The sequence below is a fragment of the Sceloporus occidentalis genome, unplaced genomic scaffold (assembly GCF_023333645.1).
Source record: "Sceloporus occidentalis isolate IW3139 unplaced genomic scaffold, rSceOcc1.0.p SCAF_2, whole genome shotgun sequence".
Taxonomy (NCBI): domain Eukaryota; kingdom Metazoa; phylum Chordata; class Lepidosauria; order Squamata; family Phrynosomatidae; genus Sceloporus; species Sceloporus occidentalis.
Genome location: NW_028316982.1, coordinates 222,134,734 through 222,162,517, shown reverse-complemented (window position 1 = coordinate 222,162,517; position 27,784 = coordinate 222,134,734). Strand labels below are relative to the sequence as shown.

Genomic DNA, 27,784 nt, shown 5'->3' with positions numbered 1-27,784 from the left:
AACAGCTCTTGAAGGTTTGTCTATTTGTCCGAGTCATAAAAAACCACAAGGAATAGTATACCTCTCCCCTTGCAGATGTTGAGTGGAGGGATTATGCACAAACCTAGTGATTTTTAACTAACACGGTGTGTATAGATCCTTTTAAGTTGCCTGTCAGCAGAATGAACAAATAATAATAGTAAAGGACAGTATAAGATGGAAGACTGATCCAAAGACAACAGGTTTATAGTTTAAAACCTTTAAGTATATTTAAGATTTATTTCTATTTCAGTCTGATTGGAACTTCCACTGTATAAGTCTTCCTTCCCTGAGAGTGCACAATGTCTTAACCATTTTCAGTTGGGGAAGAAGAAGGGTTAACCCCTCTTTCTGTTTAGGAAAAAAACCCAGATTCAGCTGTTATGTAGTTATCTAGTGTGCCCATGTCACACACGGGTGCGTCATACGCGGCCTTAAGCTTATGCTGAAGCTGTGTGCCGGAAATGGCAATGGCGCACATGCCTGAGCCTCAGTTTTCAGTGGGGCTTGAGTATACATAGTATTTGCCTTATGCAAGGGGGTGTGTGTGTCCAGAACGGATCCCCCCACATAAGGGAAGGGCCCACTATATTTCATATATTGGCCTTTTACCACATATTCATATTCTATACAGAAATATTGTTCTGTGATACATTTTGGTAATCTGAAAACACCTTTTTCAACAAAATTTTGTCTTTCAAATACATTAAATAATTTCTAAGTTTGTTTTATTCCTATTGATAAAGAACTCTAGTCATTGATTTCCTGTTCTCCACATAACCTAAAAACATTGTATTTGGACACCAAGAAACACGCATAGAACACATTAAACTCAATTGGAAGTATATATCTATAACAAACCTTGTTGGTCATGTTTTAAGACCAGCCTAAGTATTACGAATACTTAATGATGTGGATGACCTCAAGCATGAAAAAAAAAATGTAACTAGATTGTTCTACTACCAGAGAAGTAGGTGTGGTGTGAGAGGAGTTGGCTTTCTTTCTTTTAAAAACTACTACAACTATCTCGATTGTTTTTGCACAGTACCTGGCTAATTTAAGCTCTTCTATAATAAAACCTTGCACCTTGGACAATACACTTCATAGCGTAGCAAAACCTTTGGGAATGGATTGGTTTATTAAAGCAAACAACAATTGCAAATGAAGGGTCCCTCTGTTTCAGGCAAAGTTTGTTACCACGGGGTACCACATGTAAACCTCCTTTCTCTGCAAAATACACACAATCTTCATTAATTAAGAAACCGTGTAAGAAAGCTTTCCGACTGGCTTTACTTCACATAGTCTTCTCTAATTTCCATGAAACTCTCCTAGACAATGAGAAATATCATTCAATTTGCTCAAGAACAACTCATTTTTTTTCTTATTTTCTGCATTTAGGAAAATGTTAACTGAATCCGTATATTGGGAGAAAGTCAGGATATAAGAAATAATAATAATAATAATAATAATAATAATAATAATAATATAATAATAATATAATAATGGAACTTTTTTTTCTCCTCATTCCACTAAGGACAACAAGCATTTAATATGAAAGACACAGAAATGTAATGCCTTTGAATTTTCAAAGATGTCAGGAATCATAAAGAGATGTTCTGGCTAGGAGGCACTTAAATATGACCATCTAGCTGCTGGACTGGTTAGAAATGCTTCCAAAAAACCTTGCAATTCCTCTTCCGCATCTAGTAGCTGGTTCATACATTGTCTTCACTCCTGCAGGACGACCTAAGCCAAATAAATAAATAAATAAAAAAAATAAAATAAAAAATTAAAAAAATTAAAAAAATGTACTTCTGTCATTATATAACTACATCTACTTCAAGATCACCCAGGTCTTATGAGCATGTAAGACTAAATAAACAAACAGTGGAGACTAGCTCCACAGAACTCAAATATCATTTTATAGTTACCAAGAGGTAGAAAGACACAGATTCTTCCCCTATCCTGTGTCTACAGGAAATGTATTTTCTGCTGAATTATGAAGGCTTTTATAATAAAAAAGATGGCGATTTTACCTTTTTAAAAACTTTTTAAGATGTTTTAACTGGTTGACATGCTCAATATTTTTATTCTGTTTATATTATGTTATTGTTTTAATTTGTTGTTGTTTTAAGCTGTTTAAACTGTCTCTATTGGGGCTAAAATGTCCCAAGGGGCCAAAAACATGTTAGTTTTGCCTCACACACCCCTAGTTGACACTGGGGTATTTGAGGCTAAACATTTCCTCAAACGGCCTGAGAGGGAGTTCACCAGGCAGGTCCAGCTCCATCAGGACTAGCCTGGAAGGAGACTCCCCCCTCCATAACTGCCACCCGCCAGCCTGAGAGGGAGTTCATCACGCAGGTCTAGTTCCATCAGGACTAGCCTGGAAGAAGGAAGAGCCCTCCCTCCAATCCATCTGCCTTGGTCCAGGCCTCAGAGGGAGAGAAGAACCACTGGACCTCATCCCCTTTCCCTCCATCATTCCCTTCTCCTTTTGTTTTGTGTCTTTTAGATTGTAAACCTGAGGGCAGGGAACTGTCTGATTAAAAATAATAATTGTAAGCCGCTCTGAGAGCCATTAGGGATGAAGGGCGGGGTATAAATACCTAAATAAATAAAATAAAAAAGAAAATAAAATTTCCCCCTGAACGTTTTGGAGGCTCATAGGATGCACTTGTTACACCCTTGAAAAATATACTGAACCATAGGCTCATCTAGCATATTCTCTAGATGTAAGCTGTTTCCAACCTCATTCAGATCCCTTTAAATAGTTTTCTATCTAAATAAACATGTTTATCAGCTTTTATTTTCTGTTTATATACTCTCAGCAGCCTCTCATTGAAGTTATATTACAAATGAATACATCACCAACTTTGCTTTGCTGTTATTTGGCATAACACAGTTGTACATGCCTTAGTTACAGTTGCTATGGAAGTGAGGCTCCAAGCTGGATTTGAAAATGACTAGGGAAGAAACTACCCTTGAACCCGGTCAAAAGGGTCAATAGTGACTGGTAGTTAGGAATTCTCTAAGAAACATGATTGATGAGATGAGATTCTGGCTTGGAGTCAGTGAACTATAGTTGACTGAGAAAAGAAGTGAAGACTACAGCTAGGTCCTGACTAGAGGGTGAGTGAGACACTCAAATTTTAGGGAAAAAGGTCAACGAGAGAGAAATCTTCTAGGACAAAAGATGAATTATTATTTTGTTAGTAGATGCAGAAGGCTGTACAGTCAAAATTGCAGGGGCACAGCAGAGCCCAACAGCAGAAAGTTTCAGGCAGAGGTCAGACCACAAGGAACTTCAACTAAAATCTGTGAAACTAGAAGCTTTGAAACTTGCCAGCAACTAGAAGCAACAAGAAGAGCTGGAGAAAGAGGAAGGCTGTTATACAGCATCTGCTCCTAATCCTGAAATATCATTCCAAGACAGACTGGTATCATGCAGAATAATCTCTACATCAGTTGTAGACAGATGTCTCTGTACCACCGCTGATGTTACCACAGTTGATATCAAACCTTCCAGAAGAGTGGAGGAAGTGTGGCCATGGGTTACATACAACCCTCCAATTTGAGGTCTCCAGGGCTCTCTGTACCTTCTAAGTTTTTAAAGAAAATTATTTTGCCCCTCCCATCTCCCACAAGCGAAAATTTCACTGATTTCTGGAGGTCATCTGAGGCCTGGAAGAAATCTTGTCACTTCCTATTGAAAATAATCTCTTTTCCTGGGCCTAGAATATGGCCAGATTGTCCCTCCCACACGCCCTGGACAGGTTGTGGCAAAGCAAATTTTTGGAAGGACTTTTTTCCAGGGTGAAGGGTTCTTTTTCAAGGTCCCCTGGCCTAGCAGAACAAACAGGATACTTTCCTACTGTACAGATGCTGGCAAAGATCACCCACCAAGGCAACCAAAGTAGTCTATCCTCCACAAACAGATGTAAAGCCAAACAGAACTGGGGTAGATAATATGCCTACAAAAACTCTTGGAGCTAGACATGTTACACATGTTGAGCATTCCTCACTATGGCAATGCTGTTGCTAGGAGCTGCAGTTCAACATCTTGAAGATCACACTTTGCTCATATGTCTTCAGTAAGGACATCACAACTATCAGAATAGTACCCTGTTGTGAACAAGTTCACCACTAACTTTATCCATCCTGTTCACTCTTCTAATTAGTGAAGAGAAGGTTCAGCACACACAGTAGGCCTTACATCTAAGATACTTGTATACTCATCTTGGATGGTATACAAGTTGAAGAATGTCCATCAGAACTGGACAAGCAGTGTAATCCAATGGCATAAATTATGATGCTCCATTCAGCACAGAAAGATATGTCTATATATGCAATGCCATGCAAACAGGCCAGGTTTCCATCACATGCTAAAATTTATTGTGTATTATTACATGGTATCCACAGGGTTTCTTTTCTACCTTTTTAAGTTGTCACCTCCAGCTCTCTCTACCACTTGCTGATGAATTTGCAACTTTATAATACTAAAATAGAAACTATCTGTTCTGATCATGCTGTTCTTGAACTCTCATTACCAACGTATCAAGTGTCTGTTTGTAAAGTCAAAGGCTTTCATGGCCGGCATCCATAGGTTTTTTGTGGTTATGTGGCCATGTTCTAGCAGAGTTTCTTTCTGATGTTTCGCCAGCATCTGTGGCTGGCATCTTCAGAGAATGCTTTGCCTGGAAAAATTGGGTGTATATATACCGTTTGAGCCTGGGAATGCAGGAGTGATTTGTGTGTGTATTGTTCTGTGTTGATGGCTGGCCTTAGCCTGGGAGGCTAATGCAAAAGAGGATTAATGTCTCTAATTGGTGATCATTATCTGCTGGGAAAGCCCCTGACTCCAAATGGTTTGTAAAGTCAAATGCTTTCATGGCCGGCATCCAGTTTTTTGTGGGTTTTTCGGGCTATGCGGCCATGTTCTAGCAGAGTTTCTTTCTGACATTTCGCCAGCATCTGTGGCTGGCATCTTCTTTCTCTGAAGATGCTAACCACAGATGCTGGCGAAACATCAGAAAGAAACTCTGCTAGAACATGGCCACACAGCCCAAAAAACCCACAAAAAACTCTGAATAGTTTCCCATTTGCATTTGCAAATCACTCCTGCATTTCCAGGCTCACACAGTATATATACACCCAATTTTTCCAGGCAAAGCATTCTCTGAAGATGCCAGTCACAGATGCTGGCGAAACATCAGAAAGAAACTCTGTTAGAACATGGCCACATAGCCTGAAAACCCCATAAAAAACTAAGTGTCTGTTTGTTCTACATATTCTACTCTTTCCCATCTGGGCAGACTTGATTCCCAAAACCCAATCCTGGTTCAGTCTGGCTGTAGTGAAGGGGATGCTGTGGGAGGAGTGGTTATAAAGGGGAGGAGAGAGTGACAGTTAAGAATCAGTTGAAGACAGTTGAGGTTCAATGGAAGTTCAGTGCAGAGTTCCCTTGGCGGAATTCAGAATTCCGTTAAAGGAGTAGAGAATTTAGAGGCAGAAGGGAACGGTTTAGTTTTAAAGAAATTCTATCAAACTATCCTACATAAGCTACATTCTCGCTCCCGAGAGCCCCCAAGCCCCTTCTTCCCAAGAAGCATGGCGGGGGAGGAAGGGATCCCTGGGGCTGAGGCGGCTGTGGCTTCCTGGGTTGCGGTCAATGCCTGGAGCATGTGTGGAGGTGATGCCAAACACCCTCCTCCTCTTCATCGCCCTTGGCTTGGGGTCTGAATATGGCAATTTAAGCCTAAATAATCATGTACAAAATTTGAATAAAAGCAATTAAAAGCACGGCAATAAAAAAGTACAGCACTGACCACTTAAAAAATCATCTAGCAACCAGTCATTATCAAGAATTTGTCTGACTAAAAAGCATTCCTCTGACCACAGAAGGACATCAGAATGGAGCTGCCCTAGCCTCATTTGGAAGCATGCCCCACAGTCTCAGCACCTCAGAGACCTCACAACCTAGGCAGATTTGTTTGAGAGAACAAAATTGTTTAGACCCAAGAGGTATATATAGCACTTTATACAGCATAACCTGCACTTTGAATTATGTCTAAAATGGACTGGTAGGTAAAACTGTTGTAGCAAGGGAGTTGTGTGCTTTCTGTAACCAGCCACAGTCAATCTGGCTAGAGAATTCTGAGCCAGCTGAAACTGCATGCAACAGAAGTCCAAAAAGGATACAACTAAGACTTGGATTACCACTGTCAGATCAGACATCATTAAGAATGAGAGCAGTTGGCACACTGCTTTAACTGGGTAGACCCTAAAGACCACTATAAAACCTGGGGATTCATATTTCAGTGATATGCAGGAAAACACACAAACCATGCAACCTATCCAAAATTACTTCAATCTATTTCCATATCTGCCTTTCACCTGACTAGGAACACATCTGTCCTGTCTAAATTAAGCTTCAATTTGTTCATCCTCAGTCAGTCCATTACTGTAGCACCTCTGCCATGTCTGGACTAAATGTGATTTGTTCACCTTCACCAATTCCATTGCTGACACCAGACACCAGTCTACAGCTAGAACAGTTTTTCTTTGAATTTATATGAGAAGGAAGAGTTGGTATCATTTTTCACTCTTGCAAGGGCTGCTCTAGTGGCTCCATCACACTCTGTTTTGGAGTAATTTTGAGGCTTTTAAAAACTTTTTAGAATATGAGGGTGTTCTAGGACCAAAAGTACTGTTTTCAGCCTTTTTGTGCTGTTTTGGGTGAAATCTGCCTGTTGAAGTATTTGTATTTATTATTTCATGGGGGGGAACTGGGTGCCACAAAACGGGGAACAGCAGAATATGTAGTATTGTGCAGATCAAGCTTACCCCACTCTCACTGTAGGTGGTGATAAACGCTGTTCTGGGCAGCTTGAATACTTAGACCTTAAAAGACTACAGGTTTCCTACCAAACGAAGAGAGCAGGCAAACCTTATTAATAGCCCTGCTTTCTACAGTGATTAGTGGAGACACCCATTCAAGGATATTTTCTCTTCCATAGACAAAATACTGTTTTAACCTGCATCAATGCAGAGAAAACCCTTAATTATTTAACATATACACCAAGAAGTAGTACTCTGTGATAATCCAAATATTTTAGAAGGTGAAACAGACTGGACTGCAGTAGACAAGCCTGAAGTTGAAGTAAAGAAACTACATGATATGCTGGGGCATTTTTCCTTTATGAAAAAACACAAGTGTAAATCATTAGTAAAGTTATATATGTAATAGTTATATACGTTTATTCAATTTACACTCCAAAATTAATTTCTACTCACCAGTACCCTGATCCTGATTTGGTGGTGTGATGTACCTATAATTTCCAGTGCACTCAGTTGTGATTTTCTGCAATCCAAGCAAAAAATAGCCTATATATTTATGCTGTAGACTGATTTGTGAGCGTTTTTCACCTACTCACTCACATTTTTTCAAGTTATCTTACCACATAGAGGCAAGATGAACTTGATGGTTAAGAAACATCTGCTTCTGTACCAGTAGCTAAATACATAGATTCGTATAGTTTTTCAGAAAACAGAAGTTTTCTGAAGGTAGTTACAATCAATATCAAGATAACCTATAAAAATCTTAAAACAAAATTCAATTTCTTAAACAAGCATGATTAAAGGCTCTTCATCAGTCACAGGCCTTTGCAAAAGAATCAGAAGCAGCTGTATGACACAGCTTATGAACTTCCAAACACATTTCATGTTATTGCTGCTAAGAAACACAATCCAAATAGTGCTTGCTTAAAAAACATCTGTCAAGGAAATTTAACATTAACTATACAAGAGTATGTCTCAAGCTTGTGCTTCCCAGACGTTTTGGTCTTTCATTACCAATCAGCCCCAATTTGCATTACCAATAGTCACGGATGAGAGTTTTAGTCAAAAACATTTTGAAGGCACCAGGTTGGGAAACTTGCTCTATAGGAAACTGTAGTTTGTTAAATAGGAATTCTGACCTGGAAACGTCCAGCATCCAGTACGACCATCTTAGGGTTCACTGTTTTTTTGGAGTTGCTTTCATGCAGAGGTAAATGAGATGCAGTTAGCTGTATGCCAAACATATCTGCTAGGGAACTGCTGATGCAGTATCTATAAAAGGACAGAACAAAATGAGGACAAAAGTATCATTTTCACATATCGCAGAGAAATCCTGAAATTCCAAAGCTACAAACATGTACAATACACATATGGAAGTAAAAAGTACTTCCAAGAACAAGGAGAGCAGGAACATGAGCTTTGCCAGGCTGGAGTGTTAAAGAAGTAATAAACCAGGGTAGGCAGAAAGAAGCAGCTCAGCTATGGATAAAGACAGCTCCTTCTTGAACCAACAAAGCAATGGTAGTTTACAAAAACTGGGATTTCATGCATCTTCTCCATGAGGAGCAAAGAATGTGACCTCCTTGCTAACAAAGGACTACTTGCAAGTGAGGTTAACCAGATGGATGGAGTACAGTGATGAGTGGGCATATCTTAGAAAGGTGCATGCAGAGACAGAAACATGGAGAAACTATCTACACTTTTTCTGAGTCTGCAGATATAAAGGATGAATGAAGGGAGGTGCTTCCCACTCTCCAGTGTGGCATTTCATTCTCCAGAATGTATTGAACTAAGCGAAAACATTGTTGCAACAGGAAGACCAATTCGTCCATGAAAATATATCAGAAATTCAGAGATCTTCTAAGTGATAATACAGTGCGCCCACGCCATACGCGCTCAAGCTGCGGCGCATGCGCGGGGCGGAGCATCCCATTCAATTGAATGGGCGTGTGCGCCCGTTGCGCCCCGTGCGCACCCGCGCCACCGCGCACGAGCCCCATTGTTTCCAATGGGGCTCGAGCATAGGCGGAATTTGCCTTACGTGGAGGGATCCGGAACGGATCCCCCGCGTAAGGTGAGGACGGACTGTATATAACTAAAGGTCTATACAGTGAGTAACAAATGAGAATGCAATCAGAACCAATTTGATTTTATTGAAAGATGCTTTAAAATCCTGCTCTTCCCCACTGCCATTCCCTTCTTTTGTGTCGTGTCTTTTTAGATTGTACGCCTGAGGGCAGGGAACTGTCTAATTAAAAATAATAATTGTAAGCCACTCTGATAGCCTTTAGGGCTGAAAAAGATACACTACATATAAAAAGATAGATAAAACATCCCAAATAATAAGCTTCTCTGTTTATACATTAAAAGCTACTTCAACAAAAAGCTCTTTTGTCTGCTGCAAAAGGAAAGCCTAGCTTCACATGAGAGGGAGTTCCAGAAGGTGGGAGTAGCCACCAAGAAGGCTCTCTCTCATGTCCTTACTAAGCAAGCTTGTGATGGTGACAGGACTAAGACAAAGCCTTCCTCATAGATCCCAAAACTCTAGCAGGCTCGTATGGGGTGATATGTTTCAGACAGTCTGGACAAAAGCTGTTATAGGTCTTTGCCTTCCTCTGAGGCTGAGTGTGAGACTTGCCCAAGGTCATCCAGTGCATTTCTATGGCTAAATGCAGATTTGAACCCTGGTCTCCATAATCCTAGTTCGGCACCCAAATCACCACATCACTCTGGTTCTCTAGATAGCTTGCTGATAGGGTCTACTATCAGCTTCAGCTGATATACTAGCTGTGCCCCTTCCTAGATCTGGAAAACCTAAATATAGTGGTGCACGCACTGGTAACCTTAAGGTTGGACTTCTGCAATGTGCTTTACATTGGGCTACCTTTGTGTCAAGCTTGAAAACTTCAGTTGGTTCAAAATATAGCAGCCAGATTGGTTACAGGAACATCCAGGAGTGAACATATTGCACCCATACTCAAGTCACTCCATTGGCTGCCAATTAGTTTCCAGGCAAAATACAAAGTGTTGGTTTTGACCTTTAGAGCCCTACATGGTTTGGGTCCCGGTTATCTACAATCTGTCCTGAACACTGAGGGCAGTTGCTACAGCCTGCAAGAACCTGACTGGCAGCCGTAACCAGAGGACCTTCTCATCAGCCGCTCCAAAACTGTGGAATGACAAGCCAGAAGAGATCCAACAGCTAAACCAGCTGTCGGAATATAAAACACATTTGAAGACCTCTCTCTTCCAGCAAGCCTATCCAGGCAGTTTTTAAACCTGAATTTTATATTTAATTATTATCCTATGTATTGTGATATAAATACTGTGTATAGATGTAACTTAGTATACGTATTTTATTTAAGGATTCTGTTTTAACTATGTTGTAACCCATCTCAATTCGTGAGGTAAGAAATTATAATTACTATTTCCTTTTATTTTAGAGGACCAAATCACAGATTATGCTTTGAAGATAGGCAAGGTGACTCAGGACAATGTTATCTTGCAAAAAATTGTGATTTTAAGAAACTGCTTTATACTCACGCAATCTTTTTGCAAGTAGCAAGAGCACAGAATAGAACATCATTTTCTTCATGCCACTGGCACCTAAGTATAAACCAGATTTTTATCTCAACTTCAGAATTACTTATTCATTCATTTTATTTATTTCCCACTCTTCCTCAGAGAACAAAGGGGGCTAGCAACCCAAATAGTAAGACAGCATTTTTTATTCCAGATAAAAGATTTTTTTTCATCTACTTCATAATTTAGAATTAGAATAAAATATTTTCAGGACTGGAATCTAAATTATTAGCATAAGAAAAAATGTTACCAGACAACAACTCATGCATTTTCAGGAATAGTATAGTAGAGGATTTCCAATTATTTGGGTTTTCTCCCATGGGTACACTAAGGAATGTTACCATGACACATTCAAACACACTCATTGTGCAAAGATGACATGGAAAAGTCAAATAAAATAAAAAAGCATTACTATGACCTCAACGGTTCCTCCTATAAGCTCTACCATTTGTGTTTTCAAAAAATTGCAATGCCTTCCACATTCCATGTTCTTTCTATAGAACAGTGCCTTGCAAAACCCTCTCAAAAGATTTCATGATCATAAACCTCAAAGTAGATTCAAACTTTTCAATTAACTATGACCATGTTATACTAACGGTTCTTGCTGCAAACAAAGTAGCACCATACTGAAAGTTGGTAGCTTATATAGCATAGATTACACCAATATAGGACTTAACAGAAAATTAAGTAGCAAAAATTCAGTTCAGATGTTATGGCCACTAGCTTAAATAATAATTGTTCTACAAGAAGATGTTGTTTTAAAGCAAATTATATTGGCTGAACTTATTTGAAGGAATAGTTTCTGAATGGCATCTATGCACCAAATAATAAAGTGATTATAAAGAAGCAATTGACACTGGATACTGGTCCTAACAATGAACAGCTACCAATGAACAGTTATTGTTGTTCCAGTAAGAAGTCCGGAAAATAGTAATAATTGTCAGACACACACACACACACATATATATAGATATTATGAATAAGCAATTTTTTTTGTAAAAACAGAAGTTTGTGTTTTTTAAATCAGCCAACCCTGAAATGAAGTACACTTTCTTAGGAGTTTTTACAGCAATCCCTTACAGATGCTCAAAGCAATACATTTGACATCCAGACAGTTCTCTAATTCAGACACTGGTGTAATATAGGCCAGGTCTGTTCCTGTAGTGAAATAAACTCATCTAGTTTTGGTCGGGAAATTTTAAAATGTACTGTGTGGAATTTAAAGGTCCACTATATACTACTGATTTAGTAAACAATCCAGTGTAGTAGATTTCAGAAACAGCATTAAAATATCAGGTACTACATTCAGCCAGCCACTTAAGGCAGATAATTGTTTTCTCTACATTTAGGAGACTACTGTTTTTTCCAAAATAGTTCTAAATGTTCACCTCAGAAATTAGTTCCGTGCGAATTTACTTTGGAGTACAAAAAAACTATTAAACATCACTTCTTCCAAGATTTCTGTCACACAGTTGACAAAGCACTGGATGTCATGCATACACTGCAGTTCTGAATTTTGGAGAGAATGTGAAGAGGATAATACCTAGTATTGGTTGAATAATCCCACATGGCAGCATCCAATGTGTTACACACCCAAGTCTTAGAAGGCTCTTTTTGAAGCTTCTGATAATACAACTCTATAATAAGATCCTCCACGTTGAGAATCTCCAGATTATTTACAGCACCTATTGGAGAAAATAGTTTTATAAACAGCAGGAAACATTTTTTCTTAAACTGACATTCTTTTGTGTTGAACAAGAAAGTATTTTCTTCTCACCTGCTTCTTTAGCCATGTGCTTCAAGCACCAACTGACTCTAAATTGGTCATCAGACTGCAAATATAGAAGGTGATATGTAAACATCCAATTATATAATTAGCATTTTATCCTGAAACTTCACATTTTGAGCCCTTTGTGGCTGCTTTCACAAACCACCTCTGCTTTTCTCAGAAATATTTTTTAAAACTGCAAATCATCTTCTTCATTGCTAATATTGGAGATACCTGCTTCAATTGTAGCACAACCAGATCTTCTAACATTGAGAACTGGACATTTATATTCCATTCCTCTATAGTAACTATAGAATCAGAAATGAGAGGTCATATTACTGCTTACATTTAAGTCCAAGATATTTATGGACAAGTTTTAAAAGTGCAGAACCAATGTGGATCCTTTCTGCTCCTCTTTTTACATCCCTCCAGTTTGTCCTCCACTTGCAGGAAGAGGAATACATGGGACCTGACTAGGCATTTTAAGATGCAAGGGTGATAGATTTTAATCACCAAGAGAAAACTGATTTAATCCACAAAGCTGTTGACGAACAGTGCAAATGTAGTACCAAAAATATATTAATTTACAAATCAAGGAAATTTTGCATCATTAAGGAGCGTATGCTTCTTGATATAAATCACATGTATGCGTACACACACACACACAAACAATCATTTTATTGAATTAAATATTTTTTTCTATTCATCTTGCTTTTAGACATGTGCCTTACTGTAATTCAGAAAAACAAATTAAAAGTTCAGAATTTTCAAGAAATTTGGGCTGGTAGTTAGGCTGATTAAAGCTTTTGAGATTTTAAAAAAATTACATGCATGTTTCACTGGTAGTTAATTCAACAGGGCAAGCTATGAAGAAACTAGGCAAGATCATAAGTGTAAAGATATTGTCATGGAATACTATAGTTAGAATTGTCCAGGCTATCATATTTCCCATTCCTATGTATGCTTGTGAAAGCTGGACAGTGAAGAAAGCTGACAGGAAAAAAAAAATAAACTCATTTGAGATGTGGTGCTGGAGAAGAGTTCTAGGGATACTGTGGACTGCTAAAAACATGATCTCTCCCTAGAAGTCAAGGTTACTAAACTGAGACTGTTGTACTTTAGATGTATCCTAAGAGAAGAGAAGACATGACTCACTAGAAAAGACAATACCTGGAAAAGTAGAAGGCAGTAAGAAAAGAGGAAGACTGCATTCCAGATGGATAGACTCAATCAAGGGAGCCACAGCCTTGAGTCTGCAATATCTGAACAGAGCTGTTGATAAGGTAACTTGGAGGTCTCTCATGGGGTCATCATAAGTTGAAGTTGACTTGGTGGCAGTTAGCAACAAAAAACTCAACAGTGAGTGTGAATGCAACAATGTCATTCACTCATTTCTAGGAAACTAATTAATTGAAATTAATTTTTAAAATCTGATTTTCTTTTAATAATTGATTTTTATCTACTTTGCCTAATTCAAGAATGGCATTTTATTTTACTTTGTTTTTATATTAGGCTGCACTGGAGCGGGCTTTGAAAACAGCATTTATGCTACTGAGGCTAATAACTGGATAGTCAGCTATTTGTTAATGTCAGGAAGCTGTGAGAGTTCTATTAGTAGACCTGTACAGATGTTACTAACTACTTGTGAAAAAATAAACATTGGGATGTAGGTTTTTTTTTAAAGCATTAAGCAAAGTTTGAAAACATTATACTGCACCTTACAATATACAGGTGGCCAGGTACCCCAACGTGGCTGGATGAATGTGTACAATTCATGCAACACAACAGAAGGATCTGCAGTTGCAAAGTCAAATCCCGATAAAGGAATTTTGTGTGTAGCATCACCTAACAGAAAAAAGTTGAAGTGTCTTTAGCTAGTATCTTCTAGAAGAAAAGATAGCACACATTCAATTTAAGCATAGTTACATCTAATACTCATGAGTCTTGTAGTGAGATCTGAGGGATGGACTAGGATTCTGGGAAACAAGGTTTGAATCCTCACTTACTCATGGGTGTCATTCCCACTGGGCAAAAAAAGTGGCTTATTTCGCTGCGATTCTGACTCGGATTCTGACTTATCGTTCCCATTAAAAACGGGTGCAAACAGACCCGGGTTTTTTTACCCGTTTTCGTTCCCATTGGTATTTTCCCTGTGGTAATTTGAAATGGTTTATTTTGCTCCCTGTTCCCATTGCCCTTCCGGAACCTCTTTTTTAAAAAACCAGCTGTCAATCAAGCACTTAAGCGCTTGATGTCACAGCCAATCAGTCGCTGAGCCGCTTTTCCCCTCCGGGAAAGGGAAAAGGGAGCCTTTCTTTGCACCCAATCCCTTGGCGTCCAGCCTCTTCTGTGTCTCCCCATAGTTCCTCTGGGAAAGAAAGGAGAGGAGCCTCTATTCCCCCAAATCCCTTTGCCTCCCCCATTGCTCCCTGGGCTGTTTGGGGGGCGATCATGCAGGCAGGTACTGCAAAGCCCATCTGCTGCTCAGGCAGAGGCAAAAAAAGAAAAAATAATAATGGTTAAAAATGGTGTTCAATGGCTCTCCTCACACATCGATCTATGAATGTGGAGCAAAGGGGAGGTTGCTGGGGGAGTAATGTGTTTACTGCATTTGGAGCTCAATGTAGCGCGATCGCCTTACCCTGCTTTCCAATCCACTGAGGGAAAGGCTGTGCGAACAGAAGAAAATGGCACCGGCGATGCAGAAAAAACAAAGAGGGTGACACCCCCCAGGCCAGCCCCTTGAGCGCTACTCCTCCCATCTCCAGGTTCCCGAATCAGACACCCTTTTGTTCCCATTCATTTGCCCCAAATCAGATTCAGGAGGCACAGGAAAACTCACTTTAAAACCACTGTTTTTTAAAACCAATTTATCGACCTATAATTCGGGTTTTCCTAGATAAATCGAATCAGATTTGAATCTCAATGGGAACATTTTGGAGCAATGCAGGTCGGATTCGCGCTCAAATGGAAACGATGCACCCATGATTCGCATCCAGACCCGCATTATAGGCCAGTGGGAATGACCCCATGGAAAACTAGTGGCTGACATTTAGCAAATCACACTCTCTCTGCATTTGAGGAAGGCAATGGCAAACTTTCTCTGATTAAACCTAGTCAAATTCCTATCATGTACAGGATAATTGTACATTTGAGTTGACATGAAAGCACAAACATAAATTAATGGAATAAACAATTTACAGGAATAAGTCTCTCCTTTTAAAATTTAAAAGGGATTAACCATTTTCTTCAAGAACTTGGCTATGCTTTATTTAAAAAAACAAGTCAATCCAACCTTGTGGGTAATAAAAACATGTTTAGTCAGCATATAAGGAATTTTTTAGAATTGGGACATCTGCTTGATACTGATTTGGGTAATTACATAGCTTAAAAGTAACTAGTTTTCATTAGTTTAGAAACCTATTCTATGCAATATTACTTCTAAAATATTTTAGCTAGGACTAAAAGAATTATTCAGAAAATATACATAGGGAATAAAGTTGGGGTTAAAGAAAGGATGGTCTCCATGGATCACTGCTGTTGTGTGCCTTCAAGATGTTACCAACTTCATGTGAACCTATGATTAGGTTTTCTTGGCAAAATTTATTCAGAGGGTTTTTTGTCATTGCCATCCTCTCAGGCTGAGTCCAAAATCACTCAGTGGGTTTCCATGCCCAAGCAGGGATTAATAATATAATAATAATAGGATTACAACCCTGGTCTTTAGAGTCCTAGGGCAACATCCAAACCACTATACAGTCGGCCCTTCTTATACATGGATTTTTTTATACATGGATTCAAGCATACATGGTTTGAAAATGTTCAAAAAGGTATAATTTTCAAATATCAAACCTTGTTTTTCCAATTTTTTTGTAAGGGACACCATTTTGCTATGTCATTATATTTAATGGGACTTGAGCATACATGAATTTTGTTATCCAAACCCCAGCATATAAAAAGGATCCACTGTACTACACTGGCTCTCCCATAGGTTATGTACAATCTCAAATCAATTGATTTATTATTTTTATGAAATATTTATACCCCTTTCTATAACATATGTAATAAATCAGTTTAAACAATATTATACAACAAAAATGACATGTATCACACTGCAAGCAAGATAAAAAGGTTCTAGTTAGTAGCTGGTTATGACCAGAATCACAATATGTTATTCGGAACATATTAAATTTAAAATGTAAGTGAAACATGCCAGGACATCTGTGCTAAAACACACTGAACACCATTTACTGAATATATATGGATCACTTTCCAACTTTCTTGGTAAATAATTACTTGCAGCCTGGCAATGAAATCGAAAACCTCGAGGTACCACTCCTGCAGAAGAACAGAAAAATACAGAAATATAAATACATAGTGATGCCAAGCTATTTTTTTTTTGTGTGTGTGTACCTTCAAGTTGCCTGTTGACTTATGGCAACCCCATAAATTGCATAGTGTTTTCTTAGGCTATTACCTGTTACAAAATACAGTTTGCTTTGCTTTTTTAGAAAGAACAGATTTTGTGTTCAATTATCTTCTCTTAATATGACCTTTTGAAAATAAATTACTATCTGTGTACTCAAGAGACAAGTATAGAAAACACAGAGTTGCACAAGAACCTTGCTTTGACAGCATTATGCCTTTGCCTGGCACAAAGGTGGCTCCATTTATTGATTTTAAATTCATTACCAAATTATGTTGTTAAGCAGCAAATTGCCCACTATCAGCAATATGTCTATTGAATCCCTTTGTTAAAACAGGACTGAAAAAACTTTCTCCCCTTACAGATGGAAAAGAATAAATTCATTTCCCTCAATTTCTCAAAACTCACCAGGATTTATAAAACGATGGAAGTCTGCAATTATGCCTTTCTGAAGAGAATATTTGACACAGCCAATTTCACAAGGGAGAAAACGCTGATTGCAATGAGGGGGCAGCATTCCATGGCTCAAGATATTCAGGAAGTAGAATGAGGTTTCAAGCATAACTGGAAGATGATTTTGAACAAAAGAACATAATAATTGCAAGTAATACAATGAAAAAGCTTTGTTGTGATACCAATACTGTAAACAGACCCTGTTAAAGCTCTTCAAAATCTAAAAGAAGGAATCAGAACAACATTCGTTTTTTGCATTTATAGGCTGCCTTTCTCCTGGCATGGGATCCAACAAGGCTTGCAAATGTTAATGACCAGCAGACTGATGTTCTGGGAAAGAGTTCTGTAAACCATGCAAACAACAAAGCTAAATCCTTGGATTTCAAAGAAGTAAGATTCTCTCCTAGGGAGCTCTGTTACACTCCCTTGAACTACAGCACCCTAACACACAATTTGAAATACCTTCTAAATAAAAATCTCAGAATTCATAGAACATCTCAAATTACTGTAAATGTATAGTATAGGAGACTATAGATACATTCTATGTCATCAACAGGATGCATGCACACAAATACATGCAACTGACTGTTGGGTTAGTTGGAGTAAAATCAAAGAGAAACAATATAAACAAGCAATACGCCATAGCTGGTCATATTGCACATGACTGTAGATTAGAAGGCTCAGAGATCAAAGAAACATTGTGAACTATGGCCTTGTACAGACTGGCTTGAAAGGCTGGCCTAAGGGTGGAGTCGGGGAGTTGCATCCAGATGACGCAAGTCCTGACTCCGCGCTCAGGGCACCATGACACCACGCTCCACTCCACAGAGCGCACGGCGTCATGATGCTCCTCTGGCATTGAGTCCATATGACACAGCACCGAAGAAGCACCCTATAACCATGCTGCACCGGCTATGGTGCCCTTTTGAGGGCATAAAAAAGCCACTTTTTGCAGCTCCTTTTTGCACCCTCGAAAAGCCAGATTGAGGCCGCAGTGTCAAGCCCCTATGTAACCTGAAATAAAATTCATTGTTAGAGCTTCTGCTAGTTTGAAGCAACCACAGTCAAATAATTGTACAAGAGACATCATGTAACTGACCAACTCTTTAATTATTCACGGTTTTCTCAATAATAAAGCAATGTTCTGATTCACACATCAGGCACAGTGAAGGAGCTTCCCAAAACAGCAGTGTTTGACTACCATGAAAGCACAGCAAATAATTTTTTATTCATTTATTATTGTATTTTTTTATTGCCAGACAGGAGGGAAAAGGATTGTCAGGCTTTCTGTCTCTTGTATCAAAATAATGTTGGTATTTTACAGCTTGATCTGGGAGACTCAGGCATCAAAATATGTTGGGCTGTATCTGGATATACACATCAAAGTAAGCCCTATTTTATTATTTATTTAAAGTATTTCTGTATTGCCTGCCAACCCACAAGGGCTCCTGAGGTGAACAAATAAAATCCGGTTTAAAAAAAATACAAAAATAAAAACATTACAAAAATAAAAACACATTAAATTACTTTTTAAAAACTTCTAAAAGCAGTCTAAATACAGTGCTAGAATCCAATTCTAAAATAGTTAAAATTTCAAATACTGAATGTCATGTGGAACAGCACTGTTTAGGCTGTCCACCAGAAGTGTAAAAGACACTGGGCGAGCCTAACTTCTTTGGTTAAGGAGTTCCACAGTCAAAGCACTGCATGTACCCACTAACCTAAGTTCATAAAGGGAAGTGCAACAAGGCCCCATCAGAAGTTCTTTAATTTCTGCCAGGGCTTTTGTCAGTCAATATACCAGCATCCGGAATTGAGCTAGGAAGTAAATTGCAAGCCAGTGGAGTAAATTGCAGGATCAGTGTTATATGGGCTCTAAAATGCACACCTGACATCGGTCTGGCTCCTGCATTTCCCATTAGCAGCAGATTCCAGACACTTTTTCAAGGGCAGCCCCACATAGAGCACATTACAGTAGTCTAATCAAGCGGTTACTTAGATGGGCAGACAGGGGCAGCTTCCGGCTACTTGGAAGAGCATGGTGTTTACATGATGCACGCCCCCACAAAACCTGGAAGTTGCCCTGGGGTTGCCTAAGGCAGCCCAAGACTGGCCCCAGAAAAAGCAGGTATTTTCTGACCCTTTTGGGGCCACAGCAAGAGGCGCCCTTGGGGCTATGGCCTGTATTCTTGGTGGCTCTGAGGCAATTGGGCTGGGAGCAGCTTCTGGTCACTCCTTCCTGCACGCCTACTTTGCCCTTAAGACATGAACCCCTATGACCAGATCTACCTTTCTGAAGAAAGGGTGCAGCTGGTGCACCAGCTAAAGTAAAGATGCTCCTGGACACCACAGCAGCCTAGTTTCTCAGGAGCAGTCCTGGGTCAAAGAGCACACCCCTCCCCCCAAATATGAACCTGATCTTTCAGAGGATAGCATCCCCATCCAGAACTAGATGTGATCCTAGTCCCAGGCTAGTTCTCCTGCTGATGAGCATCAATTCCATCTTGTCTAGATTATGCTGCAATGTATTCCCCTGCACCCAGGCAATGATTGAATACTATTGCAGCTACCTTGATATCAATTGTAAAGGAGAGATAGAGCTGGGTATTATAAGCATATTGATGACACCCAAACTAAAGCTACAGATGACCTCTCCCAGCAGATTCAGCTAGATGCTGAAAGCACAGGGGATAATATTAACTCTGTTCCTATCACCTGTCCTTAACTGCTTGAAGAGTTTCATCTGTCATCCATTGAGGCTTATATTATATTGAGGCAATACTACATATGTAGTCTTTTACATTTCTCCTTGACAATGTGCCTGGCTTCAGCCCAGAGTTCTTCTGGCTCCCCATCAACTAGATTTAATAGTGCAAATTCATTTTTCATGTTATATTTAAATTCTATAGGGATGCTTTTCATGATTATATTTTGTTTAACAATGCTTGGTTTGGTCTTATTCTTTAGCTTTACTTTAATTTTTGATATCACTAGTACATGATCTGTACCACAATCTGTGCCTGGTTGTGCTTTTCCAAAGAGAATGGAAAAGCATTCTCCGTCATCTGCTTCAAATATGTAGTCTATTTGACTACTATATTGGCCATCTGGAGATGTCCATGCATACAATCACCTCTCTGGTTACTTGAAGAATGTGTTTGTCATGAAAATGTTGAACTTTCAAAATTTAATCAGTTGTCTTCCTGAATCATTTCTTCAACCTAGGCCAAATTCTCTTACAATCCTCAGTTCTGTTCTGTTCCCTACTTTTGCATTCCAGTCACCTAAGATTAACAAGTCCTGTTCTGGTGTGTTATTAGTTTCCTCCTGGAGTCCAGTGCACAATATTTCAATTCCTTTATCTTTCTTTGTAGTTGGAGTATAAACCTGGATCAGTTATATTGATTAGTTTTCCTTGAAGTCTTTATTGATATGATTCAGGCAGACTTTGCATATATTCTTTGACTATGTTATATCTTTATTAATGCTGCCCTGTTTAAGGTTTTTATTTCCTGGGTAAAACACTGTAAGCTATGGTGCCACTGCCACTGAGAAATCTTCCAGCAATGTCACTCCCACTACTGTTGCTGTCCAGTTGCTTTTTAATTTCATTGCTGCTTGTATTAAGTATGCTTTTTTTAACTTTGTTCCCCACAAAGTGATAATATATCTGACCAAAAAGTGACTACCTAGTTATTACTTTTCATTGTATGTAGTTCTTGTCTCCATAATATTTATTGCTTTTAGCTGTAGGCAAACAATGACAAATAAAACAAATGAGAACAGTATAGAATAAAGTATCAATTGGACAGAAATAAAAATTAAAAAAGAAACAAAACTGTAAATATCATACAGAAATATACTTCAAAGACTGTGCATGAGAGAAATAATTTAGCATTGGAAAAGACACGAATCACCATCCCAAGTAGTCAAAACACTACAACAACTATCTTATTACATTATTTAGAACAGCCAAGAGAGACTTGATATAAAATTATGTACAAAACTGGCATAGTGTAAAGACAGAAAAAAGTTTCCTTTTCTCTTCTCTCATAACAAAATCCTGGGACAACCAAAGGAGTGGAATTGTGGGAAACTTAGGACAGGTTAAAGGAAAATCTTTATTCAGCACAGTTAAATTGTGGAATTCAGTATCACAAGATATAACAACAGCCACCAGTATGAGCAGTTTTGGTAAGATTTGGACAAAACTCTCAGAAGATGGGACTGTTGGAAGGTTTTAACCTTGACAGATTTTCCTCTTGTTCCAGCGGCAATTCATGTCTGTCTACTTGTTGTTGGACATTAGGTGTGAGATGCTGTACCCATGTCCTGCTGGCCAATTTCCCACAGGAGACTGAAAAGAACACTGGAATACAGAGCCTTTGGTTATTGACAAAACGTCTGATGTTCAAAAGCTGTCTTTGATTTATATTTTATACAATGTCTGGTGTAAGAAGTTGTTCAAACATCAACAGAGTACAAGGTGTATTACGGAGACTTCAGATTTTGGGTCTTTAAGGAATAATATGATAGCAACTGAAGTAGATTATTTTTAGATTGTTCACACTCTTGACTAGAAGTGCTCTGCTATCTTCTTACTTTCCTATAGTCTCCATAATTCTTACAACTCCCCTGAGGTCACAAAACATAGCTGTGTTTTTATCAGCTTTACCCAGAAAATAAAAGACAGGTAAACTGTATAATGAATTTGCTATATTTTACCTTGATCACACTTTTGAAGTGGACTGGTAAAGTTTGTAGGAACTCTTTCCTGGGCTTGATGAGATGATGGAACTGGTCTGGATGCCTGAGGAAAAAATGTCACAATTCATCACTTCATTATGTACTGTATTAAACAAAGCAACCTTATCTCTAGCTATAGACACAGAAAACTTGATCTTGGTTTCACTTGTCTAGCCAAGTTGTGCCCATACAAATGAGTTTGCAGGGTATGAGTGAAGACGCATGAGATATCTCACTCTGCTTGCAATCATCTCTGGAGTAGGCTTTTTAAAAAGTGTTTGGATCACTGGAATAACCTGAAGGTATCATAAATAGGTGAACTTTCACATGGGTGACATATGCTACAGCCATTCTCATAGTGGCTATGAAGCAGGCTATTACCCACATAGCTGTTCATTCACAAAAAATATGCTTCTAAAAGCATCTTCACATATTCCTGAAATCACTAGAATGGGAAAATTTGCTTAGAGCCCCCATGGTAGCAGCAATATTTTCATTATATTGAAGATGACACAGACCCTTGTGCTGGCATTCAATATTTTAAGGGAGTCTCTGTATATTGCAATGCCCCACTCCAAATCATCCCAAATTGAGCAGGTTGGTTTCAGTTTCAGCACTGAAATTCTGAGATGAGTGTCCCTGATTGAAGCGAGAACAGGAACCACATCCAGACAGAGGTAACTTCTCTTCTCACTTATCTAACCTAGTCAAATATATTTATCACCCCCCTTCCCACTTTACACACAAAGGCTGTGTGTTCTTGTAGATGGAGCAGTCAGTACACACGCAACATTACCCACCTCCATATGCACCTAATCAGGTAATATATAAAAACTTCTAGGTATGGGCACAAGAAGTATAAAGATGTCTTTTAAATCCCCCATCTAATTCAAAATGTGAGATCAAGGAAGAAAATGTCACCTCCCAAATAAAACATTATTATTAGTGTAAAACTGAAGAGGTTTCAGAATGCTGAACTTCAATCCATCCCTGCAGGGCTGACTTGATTAGGCAACTGATCCAGTGCCTTATTTCAAAAACAGCTGCAATGATGTCATTGTCATCATATTTATTTCAATCCTGCTTTTTTACAAAATTGGCACCCAAAGCAGCTTACAATTAAAAAAAGTCATTGTGAAGAATCCACAAGATCAAAAGCGAAAACAAGATTAGGCAATAAAAAAATTAAAACCGGATTAGAACATGTATCATTAAACACAGACTCATACACAATTAGCAATATCTAGCACATTGTTTAAGATGGATTTTATAGTTACCCATCAAATGTCTGTTGGAACAGAAAAGTCTTTGTTTTTGAAGAGAAGCAGGGAGGGTACCAGTCATACTTATCCAAAAAAGGGGTCCCAGAGCCTGGGGGAAGCCAGTTTCCTGTGTTCCCTCTCACTAGATGTATCTGTGAGGGTGGTGGGAGAGAGGTCTCCACAGTAGATCTCATATCACAGGATGATTTGTAAGGGAGAATACCTTCAAATAACCTGGATTTGAGCCATGTAGGGCTTTAAAGGTCATAACCAGCACTTTGAATTGCACCTGGACATAGAATGGCAGCCACTGGAGCTGTACCAACAAGGAAGTTCTGTGATCCCTATTGCAGTCCCAATTAGCAATCTGGCTACAACTCATTCAACTAGTTGAAGTTTATGTACACTCTTCAAAGGCAATCCCAAGTAGAGTGAACTATAGTAATCCAACCAGGATGTTAACTAAGGAATGTGGCACTGTGGCCAGATCTAATGCCTCATTGAATGGGTGCAGATGGTGTGGAAGTCTTAACTGTGCAAATGCACTCCTAGCTACCACTGAAACCTGGGGTTCCAGGCTCAAAGTTGAATCCAAGAGAACACCCAAGCTGCAAACCTGTGCCTTCAAAGAGTATAACCCCATCCAGCACAGGCTGAATCCCTATTCCTGGATCTTACTTTTGACACATTTCTATCATGTCTGGGTTAAGTTTCAATTTGTTTGAACTCACTCAGTCAATTACTGATGACAGGCACTGGTTTAGGACCCAAACATCTTTCTTGGCTTGCAGTGGAAAGTAGTAGTTGGCCCTTAGTATCCACAGGGGTTCTATTCCAGATCACTACCACCCCTGCAGATGTCAAAACCATGGGACCTCAACTTCCATCAGTTTTAATGGTGGCGTGTCATGTGCACAGCCACATGGCAAAATGCACACCCCATGATTGGAGTGAATGGAGCAGGGCCATCCACAGACGGCAAGCCTGCAGTTGGAGTGGGTCGACTGTAATAAGAGGTGGGTGTTATGACATGTGACAGAGACACCTTTGGAACAGATTCCTAGTGAGCTGCAACCAAACATGACATGACTGGTGGGACAGGCAAAGTGTTTGATCTATCACAGTGGATGAGGGGGGCTAGTTTAAAGAAGGAGAGTTAGTAAAGAAGGACCTTAGAGATATTTAAGCAAAATCTGAGCCAGCACCTTCAGAAGGGAGGGACTGCAACTGTGTTTTGTGATGTAATGAAAGAATCAGAGAAAGTAGTATCTGAAGAGAATCTATATGTTATTTAATTGGCTAGTGAGCTGACACCTGATGTAACTAAAGGACACATTTAACTAAAGAACTACCAACTGGCTTGTGATTAAGACTTCAAAAATAACTTTCTGTAATTATACCTACTACTACAACGCCATAACTGAAACCACTGTTTGTGTTTGTTGTTGTGTGTCTTCAAATCTTTTCTGACTTATGGCAACCCTAAAACAAACCTCTCATGAGATCTTAATAAATAATAATAATAATAATAATAATAGGTTTTATTTATATACCGCCCAATCACTGGGAATCTGAGCGGTTTACAATAGAGGGGATAACAGACAGTTCCCTGCCCACAGGCTTACAATCTAAAAGACACAACACAAAAGGAGAAGGGAATGGTGAGGGAGGGAGGGAATCAGGTCCAGCATTCTTCTCTCCCTCTGAGGCCTGGACCAAGGCAGATGGACCGGAGGGAGGGCTCTTCTTCTTCAGGCTAGCCCCTGATGGAACTGGGCCAGCCTCCTCTCCCCCTCAGAGGCTGAAAGATAACAGTTAGGGAGGGAGGAGCCTCTTTCCTCAGGCTAGCCCGATGGTCTTCTTGGCAAGATTTGTTCAGCAGTGGTTTGCTATTAGCTGAGAGCATGCAACTCCACCAAATACAAATCTCTCAGAGGGAGAGATCAGGCAGACCCAGCAACATCAGGGACTGCCTGAAGGAAGAGGCCCCTCCCTCCTAAACTGTCATCTTGGCATCAGAGGAGAGATCAGGCAGACCCAGCAACATCAGGGATTGGCTGAAGGAAGAGGCCCCTCCCTCCTCAACTGTCATCTTGGCCTCAGAGGGAGTCATCAGGCAGACCCAGCAACATCAGGGACTGCCTGAAGGAAGAGGCCCCTCCCTCCTAAACTGTCATCTTGGCCTCAGAGGGAGCGATCAGGCAGACCCAGCAACATCAGGGACTGCCTGAAGGAAGAGGCCCCTCCCTCCTCAACTGTCATCTTGGCCTCAGAGGGAGCGATCAGGCAGATCCAGCAACATCGGGGACTGCCTGAAAGAAGAGGCCCCTCCCTCCTAAACTGTCATCTTGGCCTCAGAGGGAGCCATCAGGCAGACCCAACAACATCAGGGACTGCCTGAAGGAACAGGCCCCTCCCTCCTCAACTGTCATCTTGGCCTCAGAGGGAGCGATCAGGCAGACCCAGCAACATCAGGGACTGCCTGAAGGAAGAGGCCCCTCCCTCCTAAACTGTCATCTTGGCCTCAGAGGGAGCGATCAGGCAGACCCAACAACATCAGGGACTGCCTGAAGGAAGAGGCCCCTCCCTCCTAAACTGTCATCTTGGCCTCAGAGGGAGCGATCAGGCAGACCCAGCAACATCAGGGACTGCCTGAAGGACGAGACTTCTCCCTCCTTTGTCACCTTGTATTTTGTATTGCATTATGATTTTTACTGTACACCGCTATGATCATTGCGGAATAGCGGTCTATAAATAAAACATATTATTATTATTATTATTATTAAAAATCCAAGTTTGTTCTCTACCCCATTAATGTTTCTTCATTTGTGAGGCTGTATTCAAATTATTGTAACTTGCCTTGAGAATTGCAATATAAACCCTAAAATATTTCCCTTCCAGGCTCATAGTACCATTTACCTTTTCTGCTGCTACTCTCGCTTTCTCAGCCTTCCACTGGCGAGCCATTTCTGCATACTTTTCTTTTTGCTCCTCAGTCAGCAACTACAGGAGTAAAAACATAGGCTGTGAAAGCTCTTCCACTATTTTATCCAAACAATGTATTTCTCTCAAAATTCACTACTAAGTGAACAACGCCCTGCCAATTAAATATTCTAATCGCTTTTGGTTCACCAAGAAATGTAGCTTTAAAAGTGCTTTAGTTCAGCTGTACTGTGATATTTTAATTAAATTTATATCCCACTCTATGCCATGAGCAACAGCCAAACACACGCACATAAAGGTTTAGATATTAAACTCACTGCCAGCCGCCCCTACCAAATTGGGAACAAATGGTTAGTACCAGTACTGTTATAGGACACAATACACTATGGATACACTAGGAATTTAAAATTACATTTACCAAATTATTTATAAGTGAGAAAACAAGCGTGTCAAATTTCCCTCAGACACCTCTCCCTCTCTCTATGGAATTACATTAATATCAACCACTTACTGGGAGAGAACTAGAACAAACCAGGTTGCATCTAGTTTGCACTATTCAATTTTAAGTTCTTTAACTCACCCATCAGCTTCTTAAAAAACACCAGCAGCGCTTTTTGGATGCTTAAAATAAAAGCCTTCAGCTTCACAAACAAACTGCTTATTACTAACTCAGACAACTTCATTTTAAAGCACAAAGATGTGTGCATTTCTGTCTTATGGCAACCCTAAGGTGAACCTAATCATGGGATTTTCTTGGTGTCTTCAGGAGTTTGCCTTTGCCACATCTGAGGCTGAGAGAGTGTGACTTGCCCAAGGTGACCCAGTGTGTGAGTGGAGATTCGGATCCAGCTCTCCAGAGTCGTCATCCAACACTGAAATCACTAGAGAGGAAAACGAGGCCCAGTTTGGAGAGACTTATCAGGAACTTCATTGGGAGACTTCATGTTATTGATTCCCCGGCCAGGGTGAATGTGCGTCCTCCTTTCCAAGGGCCTGTCCTCCATTTCAGCTTTCTGTCCAAGAGGCATTCCGAAATGTCCTCCCTTTGGAGCACGACCAAGAAACGTGAATGTTAGTTTTCTGTGCCCCAGAACATATTGCAGGAACAATCCAGTTTGAGACCGTTTTAACTGCAGCAGCACAATGCTAGGGAACTCTGGGAACTGTAGTTGTGTGAGACATTTATCCTTCTCTGTATGAGAGCTCTGTTGCCACAATAAACTACAATTCCCAGGATTCCTTAGCACTGAAAGTGGTCTCAAACTGGATGACTTCTGCGGTGTATTTTGGACCTTACCCTCCTCTATCAGAGAGCTATGAAGACACCATAAACTACAGCTCCCAAGATGCCACAGCATGGATGGCACACAACAAGAGCAAGTAAGATCCCAAACATACTGCAGATATAATCCAAACTGAGACCGATTTAAGCTGCCCTGGCTCAATGCTAGGGAATTCTGGGAACTGTAGTTTCGTGAGACATTGATCTGCTCTCTGGAGCCACAATGAACTACAACTCCCAGGATTCCTTAGCACTGAGCCAGGGAAGCCCCACTCGCCCTGAGTCCCTCACCGCCCAGTCGCCGGAGCACAAGGGGATGGCCTCGGGCACACCGCCCACTGCCAAGCCCCGCCGCCTCAGCTCCGGCAGCTTCTCCAGGACGAAGAAATAGTAGGCGTTGCGCGCCCCTTTGCGGTTGGGCATTTCGCTCGCTCGGCGCTTTACGAAGGCAGCTTCATGAAAGA

General features: G+C 40.0%; 1 protein-coding gene across 2 annotated transcripts; it reads right to left on the bottom strand.

Annotated features, from left to right (window-relative positions):
* Positions 1 to 839: 839 nt before the first annotated feature.
* MAEL (maelstrom spermatogenic transposon silencer) lies at positions 840 to 27,784 on the bottom strand. Of its 2 annotated transcripts, none has more exons than XM_089512243.1 (12): positions 26,619 to 27,589; positions 26,015 to 26,098; positions 21,813 to 21,897; positions 17,043 to 17,198; positions 16,505 to 16,546; positions 13,926 to 14,053; positions 12,218 to 12,272; positions 11,984 to 12,125; positions 10,402 to 10,464; positions 7,998 to 8,130; positions 7,315 to 7,381; positions 840 to 1,764 (listed from the first exon to the last, which is right to left on the bottom strand). In XM_089512243.1, exons 2-12 carry the CDS (start codon positions 26,060 to 26,062, stop codon positions 1,664 to 1,666), a joined length of 1,020 nt encoding a protein of 339 aa, XP_089368369.1. In that variant the 5' UTR covers positions 26,063 to 26,098; positions 26,619 to 27,589; the 3' UTR covers positions 840 to 1,663. The 2 variants fall into 2 exon arrangements, with proteins under 2 accessions (XP_089368369.1, XP_089368368.1); XM_089512242.1 differs by lacking the exon at positions 26,619 to 27,589 and adding an exon at positions 27,612 to 27,784 and having other exon boundaries at positions 841 to 1,764.

Excerpts from the sequence above, each read along its gene's own strand:
- MAEL (XM_089512242.1), bottom strand. The coding sequence starts at position 27,743 with ATGCCCAACCGCAAAGGGGCGCGCAACGCCTACTATTTCTTCGTCCTG. Across the intron at positions 16,547-17,042 it reads CCATCGTTTTATAAATCCTG|GAGTGGTACCTCGAGGTTTT; the intron begins GTGAGTTTTGAG and ends GTTCTTCTGCAG. Across the intron at positions 1,765-7,314 it reads AAATCAGGATCAGGGTACTG|GTCGTCCTGCAGGAGTGAAG; the intron begins GTGAGTAGAAAT and ends TATTTGGCTTAG.